The sequence below is a fragment of the Ctenopharyngodon idella genome, chromosome 19 (genome assembly GCF_019924925.1).
Source record: "Ctenopharyngodon idella isolate HZGC_01 chromosome 19, HZGC01, whole genome shotgun sequence".
NCBI classification, from domain to species: domain Eukaryota; kingdom Metazoa; phylum Chordata; class Actinopteri; order Cypriniformes; family Xenocyprididae; genus Ctenopharyngodon; species Ctenopharyngodon idella.
Window position 1 is genome coordinate 25,515,295 of NC_067238.1, and position 21,752 is coordinate 25,537,046.

The 21,752-nt window shown below is 38.9% G+C and overlaps 1 protein-coding gene across 26 annotated transcripts in view; it reads right to left on the minus strand.

Moving 5' to 3' along the window:
- The window catches only part of macf1a (microtubule actin crosslinking factor 1a), a 182,457-nt gene that overhangs the window by 59,225 nt on the left and 101,480 nt on the right, over positions 1–21,752 (minus strand). For 25 of the 26 annotated variants that reach the window (XR_007926431.1, XR_007926430.1, XM_051872300.1 and 22 more), the window contains 27 exons: positions 21,552–21,735; positions 21,295–21,461; positions 20,373–20,551; positions 20,124–20,262; positions 18,962–19,155; positions 18,712–18,871; positions 18,543–18,626; positions 17,117–17,224; positions 16,933–17,031; positions 16,651–16,770; positions 16,447–16,538; positions 15,461–15,596; positions 6,629–13,774; positions 6,377–6,532; positions 6,069–6,284; positions 5,828–5,977; positions 5,407–5,712; positions 3,995–4,144; positions 3,619–3,852; positions 3,311–3,481; positions 2,648–2,989; positions 2,359–2,550; positions 2,090–2,266; positions 1,800–1,923; positions 818–1,017; positions 409–726; positions 143–309 (listed from right to left, as the gene is read on the minus strand). Coding sequence is in view for 24 of the 26 variants with exons in the window: in XM_051872300.1 (XP_051728260.1) it covers positions 143–309; positions 409–726; positions 818–1,017; positions 1,800–1,923; positions 2,090–2,266; positions 2,359–2,550; positions 2,648–2,989; positions 3,311–3,481; positions 3,619–3,852; positions 3,995–4,144; positions 5,407–5,712; positions 5,828–5,977; positions 6,069–6,284; positions 6,377–6,532; positions 6,629–13,774; positions 15,461–15,596; positions 16,447–16,538; positions 16,651–16,770; positions 16,933–17,031; positions 17,117–17,224; positions 18,543–18,626; positions 18,712–18,871; positions 18,962–19,155; positions 20,124–20,262; positions 20,373–20,551; positions 21,295–21,461; positions 21,552–21,735 (11,711 nt within the window). In the remaining 2 variants the exon portion in view is untranslated. The remainder of the gene's footprint in view (positions 1–142; positions 310–408; positions 727–817; positions 1,018–1,799; positions 1,924–2,089; positions 2,267–2,358; positions 2,551–2,647; positions 2,990–3,310; positions 3,482–3,618; positions 3,853–3,994; positions 4,145–5,406; positions 5,713–5,827; positions 5,978–6,068; positions 6,285–6,376; positions 6,533–6,628; positions 13,775–15,460; positions 15,597–16,446; positions 16,539–16,650; positions 16,771–16,932; positions 17,032–17,116; positions 17,225–18,542; positions 18,627–18,711; positions 18,872–18,961; positions 19,156–20,123; positions 20,263–20,372; positions 20,552–21,294; positions 21,462–21,551; positions 21,736–21,752) is intronic. The other variant, XM_051872298.1, reaches the window with a different exon arrangement.

The following is a 21,752-nucleotide window of genomic DNA, read 5'->3' on the forward strand; positions in this document are numbered from 1 at the left end:
TGTCATTTTGGTGATCAAAGATGCGTTTTAAGGGATAAAATTCTCGACTACAGGGGAACTTTAATAAAAACTATAACAGTTTAAAAAAAATACTAAAACAACACTGGTGCAAGATAATGTTTTCACAGCTCTTTCCACTCACCTCTGATTGACATTAGATTCCAAGTGTGCAAAGTCCTCAGAAACCTCTTTGGTTGTGTCCAGAAGGCTTTGTACATTGGCAAGGATCCCAGATTGGCTTAGGTCTGAACCAAGCTCGATAAATGATTTTAACTGACTTGACTCTTGGGTAATTTCTGATTTCACCTCCTTTAATGAAAAAGAGACAAATGATGACACCTTCGGACATTGGCCAATAAACATGTAATCTTTCAAAAAGTATGTAAATCTGTGGCCTAATTCTCTAACCTCTATGGTCTGTCTGTAGTCAACCACACTGCAGTCTGGTTGGCCTACTGGGCTGAGAGCCCTTTCTCGACTCTGCGTGAAGCTGCGGAGGTCTGCGCTCTGGCGCTCAAAGCTCTCCAACTTGGGCAAAAGTCCCCGCAACTCAGTCTCTCTTTTTGCTTGCTTGGCCTGGGCTGCTGTGTAGCGCTGACTCACGTCCTGCAGTGCCCCCTGCAGGCCAGATGCTGTCGATGCATCTGCAGACTTCAGAAGCTTGGACACAGAGTCCAAGGTGGCATCCACGCTTCCCTGCCTCGAAAGAAGCTCCTGACGTATTTTCTGTGTGGGAGGAGCGCCATGTTTATATAGAACATTTCCTGTTTAAAGATCTCTGATACTGATGATTATGATGGTACATTTAACAAAGTACCTGATTTTGTGTCAGGGCATCCTGAACTGCTTGAGCAGTGGGCTGGACTGCGCCAGGTGATAAAGGTAGGCCATCTAACCACTCCAGCAGTGCTTTAAGCCCCTCCTGAACACTGACTGATTGAGCAACAGCTGTTTGAAGCTCTGTGGCCCTCGCTGATATTGAATCAGACAGGGTTTCAAAGCGCTTTTCCAGAGCATCTGAAATAACCAAGAAGAAGATTAAATTATAGGCAAAGAATAATGTAAAGTGTGCAGGTCATTCGCACAAAATAAAATACAGATCAAGTCTTACTTCAAAGGGTTTATTTTGGCATAATGACTGTAAATTATACTTTCATAAAATACTTGACATCACTTTTCATTTACTGACCAATCAAAAACAAATGAAACATGCCATTGATTGAGTAAGTGTTGCTGTGTTGCAAAAAAAAAACAAAAAAACAAAAACAAACATATGGTTTCAATCAGCTCCTTAGTTCAGCAGTCAGGGCACTAATCAGGGAGTCAGCCATTTTAAGGGCTTTCTCAATCTCAAAATCCTTCCAGTGAACTGAAATGTTTGCCCCCTAAAAGTCCCACAATGCTCTGTGAAACCCTGGGAGCATCGATTCTCACTATGATCCCGGTCTGGTCTGGTCGAATAGTTTAGTAGGCAGAATAATAATAATAATAATAATAATAATAATAATAATAATAATAATTATTATTATTAAAATTACAATAGGGTTTTATAAAATATATTAAAATAGACAGCAGTTATTTTGAATTTTAAGAGACCACAATATTACTGTTTTAACTGTATTTCTGATAAAATAAATGCAGCCTTGGTAAGAGACTTACCAAGAAAAAAAAAATAAATAAATAAATCTAAAGACCCTAAACTTTTCAGTTGTAGTGTATGTTCGGTTTTTTGAAAGAATGAACCTAAGAAATGACGCTCTTTTAAGTACATTATTTGCTGGAAGTGATAATGAAATTACCTGTAATACTGTTAATATCTGCATTTTTGAGAGTTGGGGACTCCTGAGTGCTGACCAGATCTTTTCCTGCTCTCTTGACCTTCTCGAGCTGTACCGAACGCTCTGCCAACTCATCCTGCAACAGCTGAGAGAAGACAGCAAAAGAGAGAAAAAGCTGATTAATCAGGAGGTTTCTTAAGGGTATGAAAACGAAATTTTGCTGAGGTGATCATTTCCATTAGTTTATCCATCTGTTAAAATTGTGAGCTTTCCTTAAATATTTCAACCAGAAAAAAACATAATAATCCAACCTGTACAGTACTGAGAGTGTGCTGCAATGTCTGGGTGTCTGGTTGCTCTCCGCTGGGTTTAAACACACTCTGATTTTGCTCCTGGGTGCTCAGCCAGGAGTCTAAAGAACCAACTTCATCTTGGTAGTGCTGGTATTGCTCCAGGAGACCTGAGAGACGGGTGCCAAGTTCTGAGGACTGAAAGATAGAACATAAAACATTCAGCATGTCTTCAGTTCATTATGTGTCATTGCAGACTGAGAGAATATGAGGCTCTGTTTTGTACCAACCTTGCTGTGTAATGAATTGTAGCGCTGTGTGGCATCTTGGAGCTTGTCACTGACTAGATGTCTGGTTTCCTCCAGAGCTGGATCAGGACTGCCCACCCTCTCCAGGGCCCCCTGGACAGAATCCAGAACCTTCTGACCAGAGATAGTCACAAAGCGCAGATCTGCTTTGTGACAGATGACATCTTCTGCAAGCTGTAAATACAGAGAAACACATTCTTATTTTAGTATTTTATTTTCTCCCTGAAGTACATTTATAATGTTAGACATTACCATCACTAAATTTTGATACCTTTTTGTGCTCCTCTATCCTGTCTTTTAGGCCCTTTCCATCTGTTTCGCCTTCCCCAAGTGATCGTAGCTCTTGCTCACTCTGATCCAGCCATGTTCCCAGGTTCCCGTGCTCCTGAACAAACTTAGCAAACTCGTCTCTGAGGGCATCTGCCCGCCTCAGTCTGTCCTGACAGTTCTGGAGACGCTCCTGATGCTGACTCTGTAGTTGTTCCAGCTTTGCCCGTAAGCGTTGTTTCTCCTCTGGTGGCACACTGGAGTCGGGTTGTTCCAGGAGGGAGCGGACAGACTGGGCCACCTGCTGAAGGTGAGCCTGTTGAGCTTGTAACTGCTGCAGCTCGGTCTGGTGCAATAAAGAAAAGCCAAAATGTCAAAGGGAAGACAGCACAGCAAACTTGACTGACTAAACTGAAATTCAAATGTTTAAAATTGACTGAATATGCTGTAAAACTGACTTTAATATTGACATTAGAACAGATCAAAAATTACAACTGAATGAACTTGCTTTGGAACTAACTTTAGAATTAATTGAACTTGATTTAAAACTGAACTCCAGACCCGAGTGAACTTCGTTTACTACTCTAAAACTGACTGAACTTACTTTAGAATGGAGTTACCATATTGGTAAAACTGAGAATTATTAACATTGATTTAAGAATCTGACCTGAAGCATGTCACTGTGAGAATTCAGAGCATTCTCTTGTGGCACAGATGACGGGGTGTCAGTTACGGTGTTGCCAAGTGACCTCCTCTTTGAGTCGTCCAATGATGACAATTCTCTGAGCAGTGTGTCTATTCTTTCCTGTGTCTCCTGCATCTGCTCCTCTGCTTTAGCCTTGGGCAGAAGCAAAACATGACAATGAGTAAAAAAAGAATACACAATGACAAATAGAAAAAAAAAAAAAAAAAATAATAATAATAATAATAATAATAATAATAATATATATATATATATATATGTGAACAGCTTACTCTTTGTGTGTTCTGCTGCAGTGTTGTGACAATGGCAGTGTCTACTTGAGCCAGTGAGGAGTGGATTGACTTTGTAAGTGAGCTGTGCTGCTCCTTCATTTGTGAAAGAGCACCCTGTAGTTTAGCCCTCTCTTCAGGACTCAGACTGTCACCCCGGTCAGACAAGAACTCCTCCACTGAACGTATAGTCTCATTCAACAAGTCACTTTTGATCTGAAGGTCATTCTCCACCTCCTATAGTACAAATAGTAACAATAATAAACCAAACATTAAAATTAAATTTAAAAAATACAATTAAGGTTTTATGTAAAATAATGTGTAATAAAGCTTCTCAGACAATATATAAGTAAATGTCAGATGTGTCTATTTTTCTCACCTTTAGCTCTTTTTGCTTTTGCTGTAACGCGCTGACGTCATCTGACTCAACCCCAGCTCTCTGATTGGCCAGGATGCTGGCAGCACCAGCCAACCACATTTTGAGATTCTCTAGTTTTTCAGAGCATTCTGCCTTTTGCTGCTGCACAACCTATATCCCACGGTAAGAAAAGTAAGAAAAGAAAAAAAAGTTTTGTATTTGATCTATTATAATCATAATTAAGTGCTCATCATATATTTCTTTTAACCCCACCAAACTCTCACAATTGTAAATGTGCCAGGTTTCACACAAAGTAAACAATGTACACTGGTTGAGCATGATGTGTCCAAAATCATCACACAAAGCACTCAAAAACACTCAACAGGCCAGTGAAGCAGAAAAATAACAAAGACCTTAGGACAAAAAATAAAATATCTCAGCTGGATATTTTCCTCTCTAAAAACACAAGCAAGCTATACAGTAAGGCTACATTTAAATCTTTAGCCTTTTTCCAAATGTGTCTTCTGAGGCAATCTGCAAGAGCAAGGCAGACAGGTTAATACACACATGTTATCTTCATTCACACACAGCTAGCAAATTTAAGTTTGAAATGCAGGAGGCTACAGAACAGGGCTCAACAATAAGGAATTATTTTATTTAAATAAGGCTTAGTTATCTAGCTGGATAATGAGGTTTTGTCAAAACTGTGGCTTGTTATAGCCTTGAAACCATCAGTTAGAATGGGTTGAGAATTATATACACATTCAAAACCATTAAGATTTAGCACTACATGGCATAATTTATTAAGTGGGAAGGTGAAGTATGAATATTGTGACAGAATACAGAGTAAATGCACAGTATGTACTGTATAAGCAATGCATTTCCAATATATTTTAGCTGTAACTTTTTCAGGTATTACTGAACATTTAAAACATAATTTTTGTGTTGTAATTTGAGTAATTTCTAAATAAATATATATTATTTTATAAATAAATATATATTAAATTAGATTTCTTTTAAAAAAATATTTTTCTTATCACATATAAAAATATGTTGCTATTGCTAGTAAGGCAACTAAAAATTTAAACTACTGGCTTGACTGGGCCAGCAAACAAAAGTCGTTATTGTGGAGTCCTGCAGAAGCATTATTGAAGCAAAAGATCAGCATTATAAGCAATACTGGCTCTATAAAATTAACTGAACAAGTAGAACATACTAAAAGTTACATGCATGTGAAGATTATTTTGATTTTAAAATGCAGCATTCGTGCTAATAAGTATTCATGCATGCATCAGTTAACTGTTACCATAAATGTTCTGTTCTTAATGCATTATAAATTTTTCTTTATCTCAACTGAATGATTGTGAAAAGTCAAATTGAATATTCTTGTTTTTAAAATGGCAGCACAAGCAGTTATTCATCTGTTTGCAAACCTCTCTATCCCTTTTAGTTTGTCTCTCTTTTTCCATTTTCTCTTCTTTTTCTTTTTCCATTTTCTCTTTTTGTTCTTTCTTCATTCGTTCATTCTCTCTCGTCTGCTGAATCGACAGTGCCTCTGCCCTGGCGTGACTGAGACCAACGGCCTGGTGAAAGACCCTCTGTAGCTGCTCCAGCTGTCCAAGGAGATGCCTGCTCTGATCTGGAAGCAAGTCCTGAGCATGCTCAGAGATAAACACCTGAATATTGAATGCCACATTACTGACTTCATTGGATCGAGCAGCGAGAGAGTTCTGTATATGCTGTAGGGGGGGAAAAAATAGAAAAATGAAAGACAGAAAAAGATGCCATCACTGTAACTATGAATGTAAACGTATGTAAATGCTAGATAAGATATTATCACTGTTGATGTTTTACCTGGCACAACTGTAGCTTACGACTGATCTCTGCCACTGTCATTCCATCTACCCCTGTTTCTTCCTGCATTTGTGTCTCAGTTTCCTTAAGCCAGCTGAGAAGTTTGTTAATTTGCTCTTCCAAAGATTTCAGCTGACTGCTTACAGCTTCCTGCAAAAATATAAAAAATCATACAAAGAGTTTTAAAAGAAACTGCTTTGGCATGAAAAACTAAACTAAAATGTTAATGATTTTTTCTTACGTTTTGTGCATCACGTTGTGCTTGTAACCCCTGCAAAGTATTCTTGGCAAGGTCCCTAGATGCACTGTAAGCCCGGGTTAAGCTTCGCCCATCTTTGTTCAGGGCCATAAGCAGCTGAGGTGGAACATCCTGAGGGTGAGACTCCACTAACTGTGTGGCAGCTTTAGTCTCCTTGTTCACTTCTGGTTCCAAGTCACTAATTTCCAGGAAAAGAACCTGAAAAAAAATAGTTCAATGAAAATACAGCCCTTTTTAGCTTAAACAACTTGTTATATGACAAACATTTTGCTGTAATACAAAGCTTGTACCTCTGTCTGTCTGATTATGTCATCAAGTGCGGAGAGACTTCGACCAACAGACTGTTGTTGCTGCTGCTTAAGGCGGACCTCGATGTGTCTCACCATGGAGAGCAAGGCCACAATCTGTTGGTCATGCTCTAAGCACTCTTGGCGGGCAAGTGAGGACTGAAAAGAGAAGGAAAATGAATAAAAAAGAATCAAGTAAACCATATTTACAATAAACAACATAAAAAATCATCAAGAAAGATCTTTATTATTTACCTTGCTAGCTTTTGCAGTGTCCCTGCTTATTTGTTCAATATTTATTTGAATTTCTTCAGGTCGCTTCTCCACTAAACCCTTTGCATATTCCTCCACCTCTTTTTTCTGCTTGATATCAGACTCTGGGAGCACCTCCGTAAGGGGAAGTCCAGAAGTTTTACATTCTTGGATAGAAGGTTCATCTGTGGCTTCATAATCACTGAAAGGGGGCTCCTTGTCTCTTTCTTGATGAACTTCATTGCTTACCTTCTTCATAGATGTTTTGGCAATTTGTAAAGGAGTATGCACCTCACTTGACAGAAGCTCCTTGGAGTCCTTCATTACTGGGATGTCAAGGACACATCTGAGGGATATTGATTTAGCAACTTCACTGTCAGTCACTGCAGCACTTGCTGGCAAGGTCAATTCAATCTCAGGGTCTATCAACTTTTCATCTTCCGTATATAATGGCTCAATGCTTTGTTCTTCTGCTGTTCTTTCTTTGTTTTCCCCTTCTAAATTCTGGATTGGAATTAGCTCTTTCTGGTTTATGTCCACAATGTCATCAGGGGTCTTCTTAGATGGAATATTTTGATTCATATCATCCCCACTTAATCCGGTGTTTGCACGCTTGTCAAGTTGATCTTTCTGTTTTTGAAGCTGTGCTTTAGCTGAGGAGCGTGCATCAGTATCAAACCCAGGTAGAAGATCCTCTGCAATGTTTGATGCTGACCTTTCAACCCTTTCTTTCATTTCTTGCCCCGTTTGCTGTAGTTTATTGTCCTCCTTACTTTGAGGAGGCTTAATGCTTGTCTTTTCTACAAAAGTTTCCTCTTGGGTGGTCATGCGGCGTTCTCCATTACTGGCTACTTGACGCATTGCTTCTAATTCTTCAGCAGCTTGTTTTTCGGTCACTCCTCGCTCAAACACCTTCCTAAGAATGCTTTCCTTAGCTTTCATCAAAAGTATTTCCTTCTGTGCCATTGCCTGGTTGGCTTTCTCAAGTTGCTTCACACTTTCTTTCTCATCTGACTGACTGCTTTCGGGTTGAGCCTCAGGGATCACAGTCTTTTGCTCTTCATGAGTCTCATCATCTCTTTTCTCTTCTCCTTCAACAATAAACACTTGCTTAGCTTTTTTACTTTTGCTTTTCTTCTTCCTCTTTTTTTCTGATATCTCAGTGCCAAGGTCCTTAAATTCTTCAATAGCTTCCTGACCCTGGTCTGTTTTTGTTGTAGTTGTGACACTATGGCGTGTTAGAGTCTTCTCTTTCTGTCTTGCATTGTTTTCATGATCAGACTCAAGTTTAGGGGTCTCAGTTTCATTAGAAGTTCTATCCATCCCCATTTCCAAATCTTTGCCTTGCACATTCTCATCGCTCTCTGGCACAGGTGCAATGCCACCACTTGCATGGGTTGCCTCTGATAGCTGTACTTCGATCACCTTCACTTTGTCATCTTTCATTATAGGCTTTTGACTTGTGATAAAGCTGTCTTGTCCATCAACCTCTGCTTTTTCTGTAGGTGAAATTCTGGCTGAGGTGTCTGAAACTTGTGGCTTTTCAGCAATTTCCATTTTAGCTTGCTTACCATTTTTCCCTCTGCCTTTCTTCTTTCCTGGTACCTTAACTGTCTTTGTGGGTGTGGAAGCACAAGGATCCAATCCAGTCTTCTGCCTGTCCTTGATTTCCTCTGTTTTTAACACCAACTGATCTGCTTCTAGCTTAAAACTATCTCCTTCTATTTGCTCTATAGAAGGGTTTGGTTCCTTGTTTTGCAAGCCATCATCACTGTCTGAGAAAATGACTTTAGAGGTTGCAGGCTCACTTACTGTCTGCCTTTGGATCTCTGTCTCTCCTTTTGTTTGCTCTGTAGATGGGACTTGTTCCCTGCTGTTATCAGTGCTTTCTGAGAAAATATCTATAGAAATTGCAGATTCATTAACTGTCTCCCTCTGGATTTCCATCTCTATGGTTTGGTCATGTAAAGTTGTTGAGTCCTTAACTTCAATCCTTTGCCATTTTATCTCAGAAATCTCTTGGGGTTGCTCAGGGCTTTGGATTGGCTGTGATTTGATATCTTTGCTTTTTGTGGGCTTTATCTCTTTAATGGCATGCTGAAGTCTTTTCTCTACTTTCAAGGTAAATTCAGTCAGAACCTCCAAAGATGTATCATTTTGGTCCTGCATTACTGCATCAACCAATTTTGCCTTGCTTTCTGAATCAGGACAGACGTCAAAAACTTCAAGCTCCTCTTTTTTTAGAAGATCTGCATCTTTTATTTCAGCCTCTCTAAGATATGGTGATGGTGGTGGTATGCTCAATAGATTTTTCTCAGGTAACATTTTATTAGGGCTGACCTGATCTGATTCCATCTCAGGAACGAGAGGACAAGGTGTTCCATTCGTTGAAGAGGCTGATATTTTCCTCTCACTTTCATCTACATGGCACATGTCGTGTTGAAGTTCTGCAGCCATTTCTGTTGAAATAAGCCCAAATCCAATTGCCTCAGTGACGCTGGGGACCTTTTGCCCACTGGCTGGATTGAGCAGCCCCCCTTTTAAGATTTGATTTTTTGCAATACATTTAGCCATGTCTTTATCAACTAAGCCTTTATTTATAGCCTCTGGAAGAGGCAAACGCTCTCCACTGTAAATGTTAATGATACCCCCCGTATCTGCTTGACTCTGCAATACTCTCGCTGCAGGTATGGGATCCACTTGGCCCGCTTTAATTGCCTGTGGTAAGGTCATCATTTCATTAGTTTGTTTGTGTGGAATACCCCTGAAAGATCTCACTTCAAGAAACCTCTGTCCCGTCTCAATGTCAATTTTACCCTGGTTTATCAGCTCAGAGTAGGGCACAATATGAGCGTTATGAGGGTCCAACAATCCACTTTTCACATTGGGTAAGTCCATAGCTTTGTTTGCTGTTTCACCATCTAGAAGGCCTTTAGAAACAGCCTCACTCAGAGTAAGCCTGCTTTTTGATGCATCGTCATATATGGAACCTGTAGATGCTTGAAGAAGTGAAGCATCTGGATCTAAACTAAATGGTTCCTGGCCCTTGAAAGATTTTTCTAGCGCTTTTAACTTTGGAGCAATTGTGTGATCCATTAGTCCCAGGTCTAGTGCATCCACAACTGTGAGGCGAACACCAGAGCCATGATGCACAATGCCACCTTCTGCAACTTGCTGACTTAAAATCTTCTGAGCCATATCTTGACCAATTATGCCAATCTGAAGGGCTTGTTCCAGTGGGACTGGCTTTCTGGTTTTTGGGTCCACCACCCCTTTCATTTGTAACTGTAGCGCCAACTTGGTTTGCAATGCATTTGCATCTGAACATTTTCCCCGACATGACTTTTCCAGTGCAAGAAGCTTCTCATTCCTACCCTCTTCAATCAACCCAAGGTTGGCTGCAAGAGTAACTGATACCTTCTTGTCTCTCTGCAGGTCAACTATTCCTCCTGACACGACCTGGGCTTCAAGGAGACGATCAGCTGTATTGGAGTCCAACAGGCCTGCATCAGCAGCATCCTTTATTGAGCAGAGCCGACCATGCTCCACATCAATCACACCGGCTAAAATCTTCTCTGAATGAAATACACAGGTCATCAAGTCCTCATCCAACAGGCCTTCTTGCATCACATCCTCAACACTAAGAGACTTACAGGCATTAATATCCAGAAAACCACTGAAGAGACCAGCTTTTTCCATAAGTTTAATAGCAGTGTGCCCTGGAAGCAAACCCTGCGCCAGAGCTTCATCCAAGATAACTTTTTGGCCACCTACAGTTACAAGACCACTTTGTTGCAGTTCCAAAGCCATACTCTCAAGCTTCGCATCATCGTCACTTTGTTCCACAGACAAAGTCTTCATTTCTGAAGGGTCTAATTTCTCAGGTTTATCAAACACGTCTTTATTTACCTCTTGTTCAACCATTTTCTTTAGTTCCTCTGACTGTTTTGCAGTCTTGGCTTCATCTGATTTGGCATTTAGCTGATCGTATTGTACTAATTTTACAGTATCTTGGATTGAAGAATGTGCACTGCTTTCATCAATGTCAAAAAATTTTTGTTCAGATTTTTCTAGAAATATCCCACTACTCTCTGCTTGTTCCAGCTCAAGTGTTTTCTTAGATTCTTTTCTTGTTGAATCTCCAAATTGATTTTGAGAGAGCGTCCCGTTATCTGATACAGTCTGTTGTAGGGTTGAGCTTGTATGCAAAGGCACTATTAAGGATTGGCCTGTCCCTGTTGAGGGTTCAAGATGCTCCTCTGTACTTTTTATAGTCTTCTCCATATCTGTCTTCTTGCTGGCAATTTGTTTTGTTTTAATCTTGGGTTCTTCATATTGATCAGATGACAGAAGTTTCTTTTGGCAGTATTCAACTTGTGAAGGCTCTATAAAGGCTTTTTCTGTGCCTGTCAAGGTTGGAAGTTCTTCCTTTGATTCTTTTATAGTCTCACTCATTTCAGTGTTCTTCCAGTCAATTTCATCTTTTTTAATCTTAGGTTTATCACATTTTCCTGATGGCCAGACCTCTATTAAATTTCCCTCTGTGCATGTCAAGGGTGCAAGATCTTCCTCTGCTCTTTCTATCCTCTCACCCATACCAGTGTTCTTCCAGGCAATTTTACCTTTTATAATCATTGGCTCTTCATATTTTCCTGATGATAGAACTTTCTCTTGCCAAACAACTTCATGTGTAGGCTCTATAAATGCTCTTTCTGAGCCTGTCAAAGCTGCAACATCTTCTTCTTGTCTTTCTATTGTCTCACCCAAGTTAGTCTTGCTGGCAGTTTCATCTTTTTTGATCTTGGGCTCTTCATAATGTCCTGATGAGAGAACTTTCACTTTTAAGTTCTCTTTATGTAAAGGCTCTATAAAAGCTCTGGCTGCTTCTGTCAAGGGTGCAAGATCTTCCTTTGCTCTTTCTAATGTTTCACTCGATATTTCAGTGTCCATGCAAGCAATTTTACCTTGTCCTCCTGGTGACAGAACTTTCTCTTGCCAGTCCTCTTTATGTGAAGGCACTATAAAGGGTCTGTCTTTACTCGTCAAGTGTGGAAGATCTTCCTCTGCTTTTTTGATAGTCTCAACCACATCATCCTTATTGCTCTCAATTTCATCTTTTTTCATTTTGGGTTGTTTATATTCTCTTGATGATAGAACTTTCTCTTGCCAAACCTCTGCTTGTGAAGGTTCAATAAAAATTCTGTCTGTGTCTGTCAAGCATGCAAGATCTTCCCCTGCTCCTTCTATAGTCTTACCCACGTCAGCGTTCTTGCTGTCAATGTCATCTTTTACATCTACATAGTCTGTTGATGACAAAACTTTTTCTTGCTGAATTGCTTCATTTGAAGGCTCTATAAAGGCTCTGTTTGTTTCTGTCAGCAGTGCAAGATCTTCTTCTGTTCTTTCCATTGTCTCTCCTATATCAGCGATCTTGCAGGCAATTTTACCTTTTATCTTGGGTTGTCCATACTCTTCTGAAGACAGAAATTTCTCTTGCAAAACCAAAGGCTCTATAAAGTTTCTTTCACTGATCACCAAGGGTGCAAGATCTTCCCCTGCCATTTCTACAGTCTCTTCCACATAAGAGTCCTTGCAGGCAGTTTTATATTGTATAATCTTTGGTTCTTCAATTTCTTCCAAATCCTCTTCAATCCCACTCATAGCTGTGCTGTACATTGTAACTCTAATGTTGTCAGAGATTTTGTGTTGAACAGGTCTGTCTAGGTTTGTGGTTTTAACATTTTCACATAGTAGTTCTACCATTTCTGGTTCTAGTAGTACTAGGCGTTCTCCTGAGTGAGCATCAATGTAGCTGTGCGTCATCACTTGAGTGAGAAGGTGGTTTTGAACCTGCTCTTCTGAACTGCCTTCCTCTGTGATGGAAAAGTCATAACTGATATCTGCATGTGAGGCAGGGGGTGATGAAGAATAGGTAGATCCTGAACTCAATCGCTTCATATATGAGGAACTTGACTGAATCACATGGGGAAGGACATCTGGAACCTGGGTCTGTTTTAGGATCTCCACCGCCTGAGGTTGAAGTATCTTCTCAGCTTGATGTAGAGGGACCACCTGTCCACTCTCAGGCAGATATACTGCACCAACAGAATGACGTTTTCTCAGGGCTTTTGAAGCAAGCTCTCTATTAACAACACCCTGCTGAAGTGCCTCACTTACAGGAAGTAGCTCTCCTGATTCTGGCCACAGTATTGCCATAAAAGACTGGAGAGATTCCAGTACACGTAAGGCTAAGCGTGGAGAGAGAAGGTCTCTTTGTATGGCCTCATCCAGCTCTAGACGGTCCCCACTTACTGGATCTATTATTCCCCCTGCTTGAAGCTGTCGAGTCATGAGGGTGCAGGCCAAGTCTTGATCCATCAGGCCATGCCGGACAGCCTCATTAACAGTCAATCTGTGTCCTGACCGGGGGTCTGTGATGCCTCCAGCAAACAACTGAGCCTCCAGAAGTCGAGCTGTGACATGACGGTCGATGAGCCCCTCTTGAACAGCACGGAATATTCCCACCTTTCTGCCAGAACATAAGCAGACAGTTCCACCTGGCTTTTGTTTAACTGGAAAAAAGCGCAGACCCGTCTCCTGATTGAGAACACAACGCTGTTGAAAGTCAACCAGACTTAGTTTTTCTGCTGTATTTGGATCAATAAGTTCTCGTCGGTGAAGACAGGACTGCAGCTTTTGACAAAGATCGGTGGATAGCAATCCCTTCTGCCTTGCAATATCCAGGCTGATCATTTCTCCATTGGAACCAACCTTCAGGCCGCCAGAGCTTATCTGCAGCTCAAGTATACGGAGCCCCACCAACTCCTTTATGACACCTTCTTTCATAGCAGTGGCTACTGGTAATAATTCCTGACCCTCTGCAAATTTTGCTGTGTTGACAAGACAAAGGGCAGTCTCTAACTCTTCCAGTGATTGGTAGGTACGTTTATCAATCAAACCATTGGAAAGACCCTTATCTAATGACAGGTAATCAGGGGAGTCAGGCTGAAATAGACCCCCCATGACAACCTGTACCTCTAACAGTACATGACAGGTGTCTTGATCTATGAGGCCACGCTGTGCTGCCTGAAAAACTGGAAAGGTTTCCATGGTGCCAAGGTCAATTACTCCAGCGATGACTTCTTGATCCTATGGAAAGATAAAAATCATAATTTTAAGAATGGTTCTTATTTAATTTTTGTATTCACAGATTAACTAGGAGGGATAGAGAAATGCCCACCACCATAGTTGGAGTATCTTAAGGCAACATAAAAAGCAATTATCATCTTGATAACATTCATGCATTTATTCATGAGTATAAAGAAAAATGTACAAAAATTCCAAGTATAATTTATTTAAATTTATTATACACAAAAAACATGGCAGCACAGCATTGCAGTGTGCAAAAAAAATATGCAAAAAATGCACAAACTGAACGCTAAAAAATACAAGAGGCCAAAGAAAAGAGAAAACAGACAGAAAACTTAAGGACATATTGCTAGATCAGAAAGAAAGCAGCAGTAAGAGAGAAAGCAAGCACTACTTACCATGTGGGGTGATATGCACACACACTGATAGACCGAGGGTTCGGCGGTTTGAGGTGCAATAGGGTGAGAAGCCGGATGTTAGCGATCTGCATGCCACACTCCAGCTGCCTGAAATGCTGCCTGGGACTGACTATTTTCATACCTCTATTATCTATTTTCATATGCATTGTTTTTTTAAATATGTTTTGAAACTTACCCATGAATGTGATCTTGGTTGGTAAATACACTTTTTTAATTACTAATCAACTAAGGATAATCCTGCATTCCGATTAACAGTTTTTTCTTACTCCCAATTGTGAGATGATGTCTTACATTTTCTCCCGGCAGCTGTTAGTGATTTTGAAGCAAAATGCTTATTAAATTTCACAAAGAATTACAGTATTAAACACATGGACTGAAAACAGACAATATCACACATACAGACACACAAACAAACAAACATATAGCTGTGACCTGGACACATCATGCTCAAACAGTGAGGTGGAGGTTTAGCTGGCTTTTTGTGCTCAGTCTATACCGATCCCTAGGAAAATATTTCAACCACTGCTTTCTGATGAATCTATCTTGTTTGCATCTTTAACTTTTGGCCATTCAAACACAAACACATCGTAGTACACACAGTAATCACTACTTAATGACTGATGCATGTATGAGTGCACAGTTTTTGTGGCTGCATATGGCAAAAAAACAATATGAATGTAATGACATTTATGCCTTTACATTTACATGTTTATCTGTGCTTTATTCAAATGAAATGAAAAAAAAAGCTAATCTACAGTTTGAATGTTGCTTCAATGGACACTAAAGTAGCTATGAAAGCTGTTTCTGATGCCAAAAAGCTATTATCACACTATTCTACTCTAATAAGCTGATGAGTTGCGTTTAAGCAGATGTGCTTGATTAATATGAAAAATAAAGATGGTGTGGGTGACATGATATCAGGCATGTTGTATAAAATGGGATTATTTCACACCATGCTATTAATTTTTTATAACTGTTAAATAAGACAATGTCTGTGAGATGTATGAACATGGTGATGAAGGTTAAACCACACGTGACAGGCAACACAAAAAACACAAAAATGATTCACTCGCTCTAGCTCACACATACACACTGCTATAGCATGTCACTAGCACACTGACAATGCTTGACCATAACAAAGACCACTATTAAAAGCAATATATTTCAGAAGCATTGTATCAAGACACGCTTTTTGCTGTTGAAGCTTGTTTTGGCAAAGTTGAAAACTGCTGTCAATGGTGACTTCCCCTTGGTCACCGAACTTTACCTTGCGCTTCTCCTCTTTGGCCAGCTGCTCCTCTAGTTGTTGCAACTGTGCGGCAGAACTGTCACACAGTTGAGTGTAGGCAGCTGTCAGCTCATCCAGCTGGGAGACAACCTGGGCACGCTCTTCAGAAGACAGCCTAAAGATATATGTGCTTCATTAATAAAAATGTATGGTTGTGTCTGAGTAAGTGCATTATTATTTAACATTTACTGGTCCTTAGAGGTGGATGTGAACCTGATGTGAACATATAGTTTAGCTGTTCAAACTATTGTACAAAAAGCACCCCCAAGTGGACAGTGTTGTTATTGTAACTAAAACTATTAAAAATCCTATTCATTAATTGATTAGATGTAAAACTTTCTATTAAAAAAAAAAAAAAAAAAAAGTTTAAAAAGGAAAACTAGAAATGTTGCTTTGGCAACTAACTGAAAATAAGTGCAAATAATAACATTACTAAAAATAAAACTGAAGAAATTAAAAATAAAAAGATTAAAACAGGCACATAACAAAATTACTAAAAGAAACAAAGATTAAAATTAATATTAAAATAAAACCTAATTCAAAATATTAATAAATAAAGAGGTCTTTACTTACATAAAAAATACATTTATTACATTTTATGAAAATGTATTTCCCATGTATAATTTATTTCTAATTTTTTAACCATTTACTATTTTATTTCAATGCAAAGCCCTGTCTTATGTTAACAGGGTCTGAGTTGGCTACTTCTCATTCTTCTTTATTCCACTGCATCTTCTGACAGGCTATTTCTTCTTGTATCAATTTGTATAAGAAAAAATATAAGACTAAGTTTAATAAGACTAAAAAAGTTTTAATCTTAAGATAAAAATGTTTTTTCTAGTTGTTGCAAATATGACCTGAAACAACTTAGTACTCTCTGACATTGACTGATCTGACTTGGTAGCACTTAGCATGAAATGTCTGAGAACTGCTGTCTTTGTTTTGAAGGTCATACAGGGACTTACTTGCTGGCCTGCTTTGACATCAGGAAGACTTGGGTGCTCCTGATAGCTTCAGCAACTTCCTCTTTTTTAGCTGCTAACTGCTCACTAATAGCCTAGAAGTGAGACAGAAACAGTATTTTCAAAGCCACCTAACACATACTGCACTACTGTCTGTAGAGTACCTAAAAACATATAATATTCTAATAGTTAACACTCTAATCTTACCTGCTGTGCAGCAAGTGATGGCTCAGCAGTTCTGCCAGCACGCTCCTGTAGGCCTTTTACCCATCCAAGCAGCTCTGAGACCTGCCCCACTCGTGCCTGCCTCTCCTCTTCCACCTCTTTCTGTACCACAAACGGGAAACATTTTCATTTACCATACATCAGATGATGAAACCTGATGTTGTCTTTATTATGTGCATACTTGCAGGCATTTATATGTGCAAATATACAAAAGGTAAAACTCAAAGCTGAAAGTAGGAGGCTTAGAAAAGCATGATAACACACCTCTTCCTCCTCCAGTCGTCGTAGTGCATCACTAATATACTTGACATGTTGCGTTGTCAGGGTCACCAGAGCTGTGTAGCGTGTGCGTAAATCCATAAACTAGAAAAATGTCATTCAAGTATTTAAAATCAATGCAAAATCCAACATAACCATCAAATTAATGTCCTGGTTTCCCTGTATTTACCTCCTGTGTAATGACATCTGATGAAGAGTGCATCCTCCTCCTTTTCACAGGGGACTTCTGGGTTGATTCAACAAAAGCTCTGAACGTCATAAGTTGGAGTTCATAGTCCTAAAGCATACATAGAAACAGGGTTATTATAGTTAACTAAAACTATTAAAAACATTACTGTTGATTGAAATAAAGTTGAAATAAAATATATAAATATTAGTTACATAAAACTTAAATTAAATAAAAAAACTGAAATGTTGCCTTGGCAATAAATTGAAACAAGTTTAAGTTCAAGCACTAAAATTATTAAAGGATTAGTCCACTTTCAAACAAAAATTACCCCAAGCTTTATTCACCCTCAAGCCATCCTAGGTGTATATGACTTTCTTCTTTCTGATGAACACAATCTGAGATATATTAATAAATATCCTGACACATCCGAGCTTTATAATGGCAGTGAGTGGGATCAACGAGTATGAAGCTTAAGAAAGTGCATCCATCCGCATCCATCCATCATAAACATACTCCACACGGCTCCGGGGGGTTAATAAAGACCTTCTGAAGTGAAACAATGCGTTTGTGTAAAAAAAATAAAAAAAAATATATATCCATTTTTATTAAGGTATGAAGTAAAACATCTAGCTTCTGCCAGACCGTCTTTCGAAAAAAAGGAACTGGCGTCGTGTCAGTTAAGCCTTTTCCGTAAGTTGAATAGGGAAGGCGTAAGACGTAGCTTAAGCTTTTTGAACTGCGAGAGGCATTACACTTTCTTCGTAAGTAGAATACGGAAGGCGGTCTGGCAGAAGCTAGATATTTTACTTCATAACTTGTTAAATATGGATTTTTTTTTTTTTTTACACTTTACTTCAGAAGGCCTTTCTTAAGCCCCCGGAGCCATGTGGAGTATGTTTATGATGGATGGATGTGGATGGATGCACTTTCTTCAGCTTCATATTCGTTGATCCCGCTCATTGCCATTATAAAGCTTGGATGAGTCAGGATATTTATTAATATATCTCAGATTGTGTTCATCAGAAAGAAGAAAGTCATATACACCTAGGATGGCTTGAGGGTGAGTAAAGCTTGGGCTAATTTTCATTTGAAAGTGAACCAATCCTTTAACTGAAAATAAATAAAAAATAAAACTAAACTAAAACTGAAAAAAAAAAAAAAAAAAAAAAAAATTAAAAAATAATAATAAAATGACAAAAGCACATAATGAAATTACTAAAAATTAAACTAAAACTAGCATGAAAACTAAAAATAGAATGAGAATAAAAAATACAAATAAAAGCTCATTCAAAATAGTAACAAAACTAAAATAAATCTAAAATAATACTGCATAGAATTCCCTTTTTTGTGAATCAAGTGTTTATGTTTCCATTTCTCCATAATGACTGCCAGCAAGCAGTAGTCGACACTGGTCACAGGTGCTTACCTTAACAGCAGCGCAGTACTGTTTAGAGTATGTCTGGCACTCATCCAGTTTCACCTGGTTCTGTTCGATCTCAACCACCAAGGCCTGCAGGAGAACAGATACTCAAATCAAACACTGATTTGTTTTGCAACACTTGGAAGTATTCATCAATATCAGTGTCCTCTCTCACCGTTTGCTGTGCGAGTTGTTCTGACAAAGCTCTGCTGTCTGTCTGCTCGGGTTGTGTGTTCTCCTGTTTATCTGTGGTCTCCTCTATCCAGCGGATGAGAGAAGTGTGGCCTTCTCTGTACTGCTGCAGCACTGAACCCAACACCTCAAGATCTGCTTGCCTGTAGGACATTACGTTTCGTTTTACAGTCTAGAATATACTGGTAGACACCCTTTCCCTGTCACCCACTTCTCACTTCTAAACAACTCACCGTGTCTCCATTTGCCTACGCAATCCACTCCACCTCTCTGTGAGCTGGATTGCTTTCTCCTGGTAGCGGTCCAGTTCAGGGCTACGGTCAGGGTGCAGCTGGCTGAGCTGGTTTCCGACCTCTCTAGCCTGCTGGACCTCTAAACTCAGACTCTGGAATATGTGATCCTGTTTCTCCAGCTCTGAATGCCATTTCTGCAACAGTGTAAAATACAGAGTATGAAATGCAGTCAAAAAACATAAAGTCACCTATCCACTGTTTTTGACAAACAACAGACCGGAAGTCATTAATATCCAACACAGAGTAGTACAGGAGCTGCGTAGAGTTTCGATTTGAGCTACAGATTTGTTTAAATATTTGAACTTTTGCAGCTGGACCGTATGTGGCCACACGATTCCAATCAAAATGGACTATTCCTTTGAACACTATTTCAGTAAAATAGGCAGTTATGAATAATTATGCCTGAAATAAGTATTTTAGAATTAGATTTTTATTTTGATTAGCCCTAGAAAACCTAGTATGAATTTCTTTCATATTGGCGGTTATTTGTTTTGTGTGGATATATTCATACATCCATTATTTATTCATTTTACCATGGTGAATAAGAGGAGGGTGGCCTCTTCATGTCCAGTTTGAAAGCTCTGTGCGACTGCCACTAGAGGGCGAAATGCGACAATTGTATGCAAGTACTGGAGACAGTATATATATATATATATATATATATATATATATATATATATATATATAAATAAATAAAAAAAACAGTCACTTGTCACCACCTACTGGTGTAATGATGTAATTGATACAATCTTTATTTGAAGCATAAAGTTACTTTCCTCTATATTTGACACCATAGACATCAGTGTTTATGTCCGAACCATAACTTCTGTATACTTCTACTTCTGTAAAATCTGAATTACAGTAACAGAAATAATGATACTGTGCAGTCGAAAAGACAGTGGCAAGCCAACGCAGATTTGAATATTCCGTTTTGATCGTACTAGTCCAAGGTTTAATAGACACAGATGAATCACTGTCATTTAGGAGATCTTGTGGGGTGTTTGAATAGAGATGGCAATCTTTTAACGATTAATCGTTCAGCTCTAGTTGAGATATTAATCAACAAGCAGCTAAGAATGTGTGAAGTGTCTGTGTGTCTCACCTTTAACTGCTCTCCCAAGGCCTGGATTGCAGCCGTATCAGCAGGCACAATATCTTCTTCACTCAGTCGACTCTCATACTTTCTCACTTGACTTTCTGCAGCCTGCAGGCTTCTCATCAACACATCTACCGTCTTTAATCTGGCAGATTCAGAGAAATAGACATTCAGATCATGTTTGTTGTTAAGGTTAAACAAGGCTTGATGACTAATTATGGTAGAGTATATGCATATGAATTGAAGTGCACTAACTTTTGCAGATAAACGGAGGAGAGGGAGTTGAGTTTCTCTATGTGCTCTACAGCCAGGTTGAGCTCAGAACGTAGGACAGGCACACTGGAAGAGGAAGGCTTCTCCTCAAAGAAGCTCACGCAGCGACGAGACACCTCGCCCAAATCTGACTGGAGACCCTTTAAATCCCGCTGTAGCTTCTGCAACACCATTAAAAGATTATATTTATAAAGACTCCATGTCATTTGCAGGTTTTAGTCCATGTCTGTTCGATTTGAGATAAACTATATGCTAGTGTTTTTCTAAAAGTTGTTAAAATTAACTGATGATTGAACTTGCAATCAGAGGCATATCCAAATTTCTGTCAAATTTCTGTCTAATAATATGCTTACTATTACGATATATACATTCCTATTTATATTATAATTTCTTATTTTAATGGGACATGTGTCAACAAAAGAAAAAAAACTGCACCTAAAATCAAGGAAATAAACTGAAATAAATATAAATTATAGCAATACAGAAATATCTAAAATAATTGAGATTTTTTTTAAATTAATAAATATCTAAAAACCTAATAAAAATTACAAAAGCACATAAAATTACTAAAACTTCAACTAAAATTAAAATAAACAAAAGCTACTTCAAAAAAAGCTACTTCAAAACATTATTAAATACTATAATACTTTTAATTTTAGTTTTAGTTTATTTTAATAGTCTATAAATAATACTATAAAACTTTAAACTATTTGATCATTGTCAGTAACACATACTGCAAAATTTTAAACTGAAAAGCTTTTTTTTTTTGTCAAATTAACAGTATTTTCAATTAATGTAAATACTGACTACTGGTTTATGTATGTGCATCAGCTAAAAACTGTAGTACACATTGACCACTGATTGACCAGTAGAGGGAGTAGTTGTGTTGATCACTCCTCCTCACCTCTTGCTCTGCTATGTGAACCGCATTGTCTGCGACATCTCCTGATATTGTGCTAGGGTGTGGAGTCTGTATGCCACGCATCAGCCTGCTCTCTGCGTCCTCTAGGTGTGACTTGATGCTCTGCAGCTCTGAGAGGTAAGCACGAGAGGCTAACTCATCCTTTTCCACTGAAAGACAAAAAAAAAAAAAAAAAAAAAAATTACTAAGCACCATGTCATATGGTTTCATAACATGATTACACACAGTAACCTTTTTACCTGTCTCCAAAGAGACCAGCAGCGTTTGGCAATGTTCACGGCAGTTCTCAGCTTCTCTCTCTAGCTCACGCCTTTCAGTCGGTGTGAAAAGTGCGCTCTCACGACTATCCGTAAGGAAGTCTGACAAGTGGGCGTCCAGATTGTTTAAAGCCTGCTGCCTCTCTGCTGGGGCCTGCAAGCGCATCTGGAGAGACAGACACG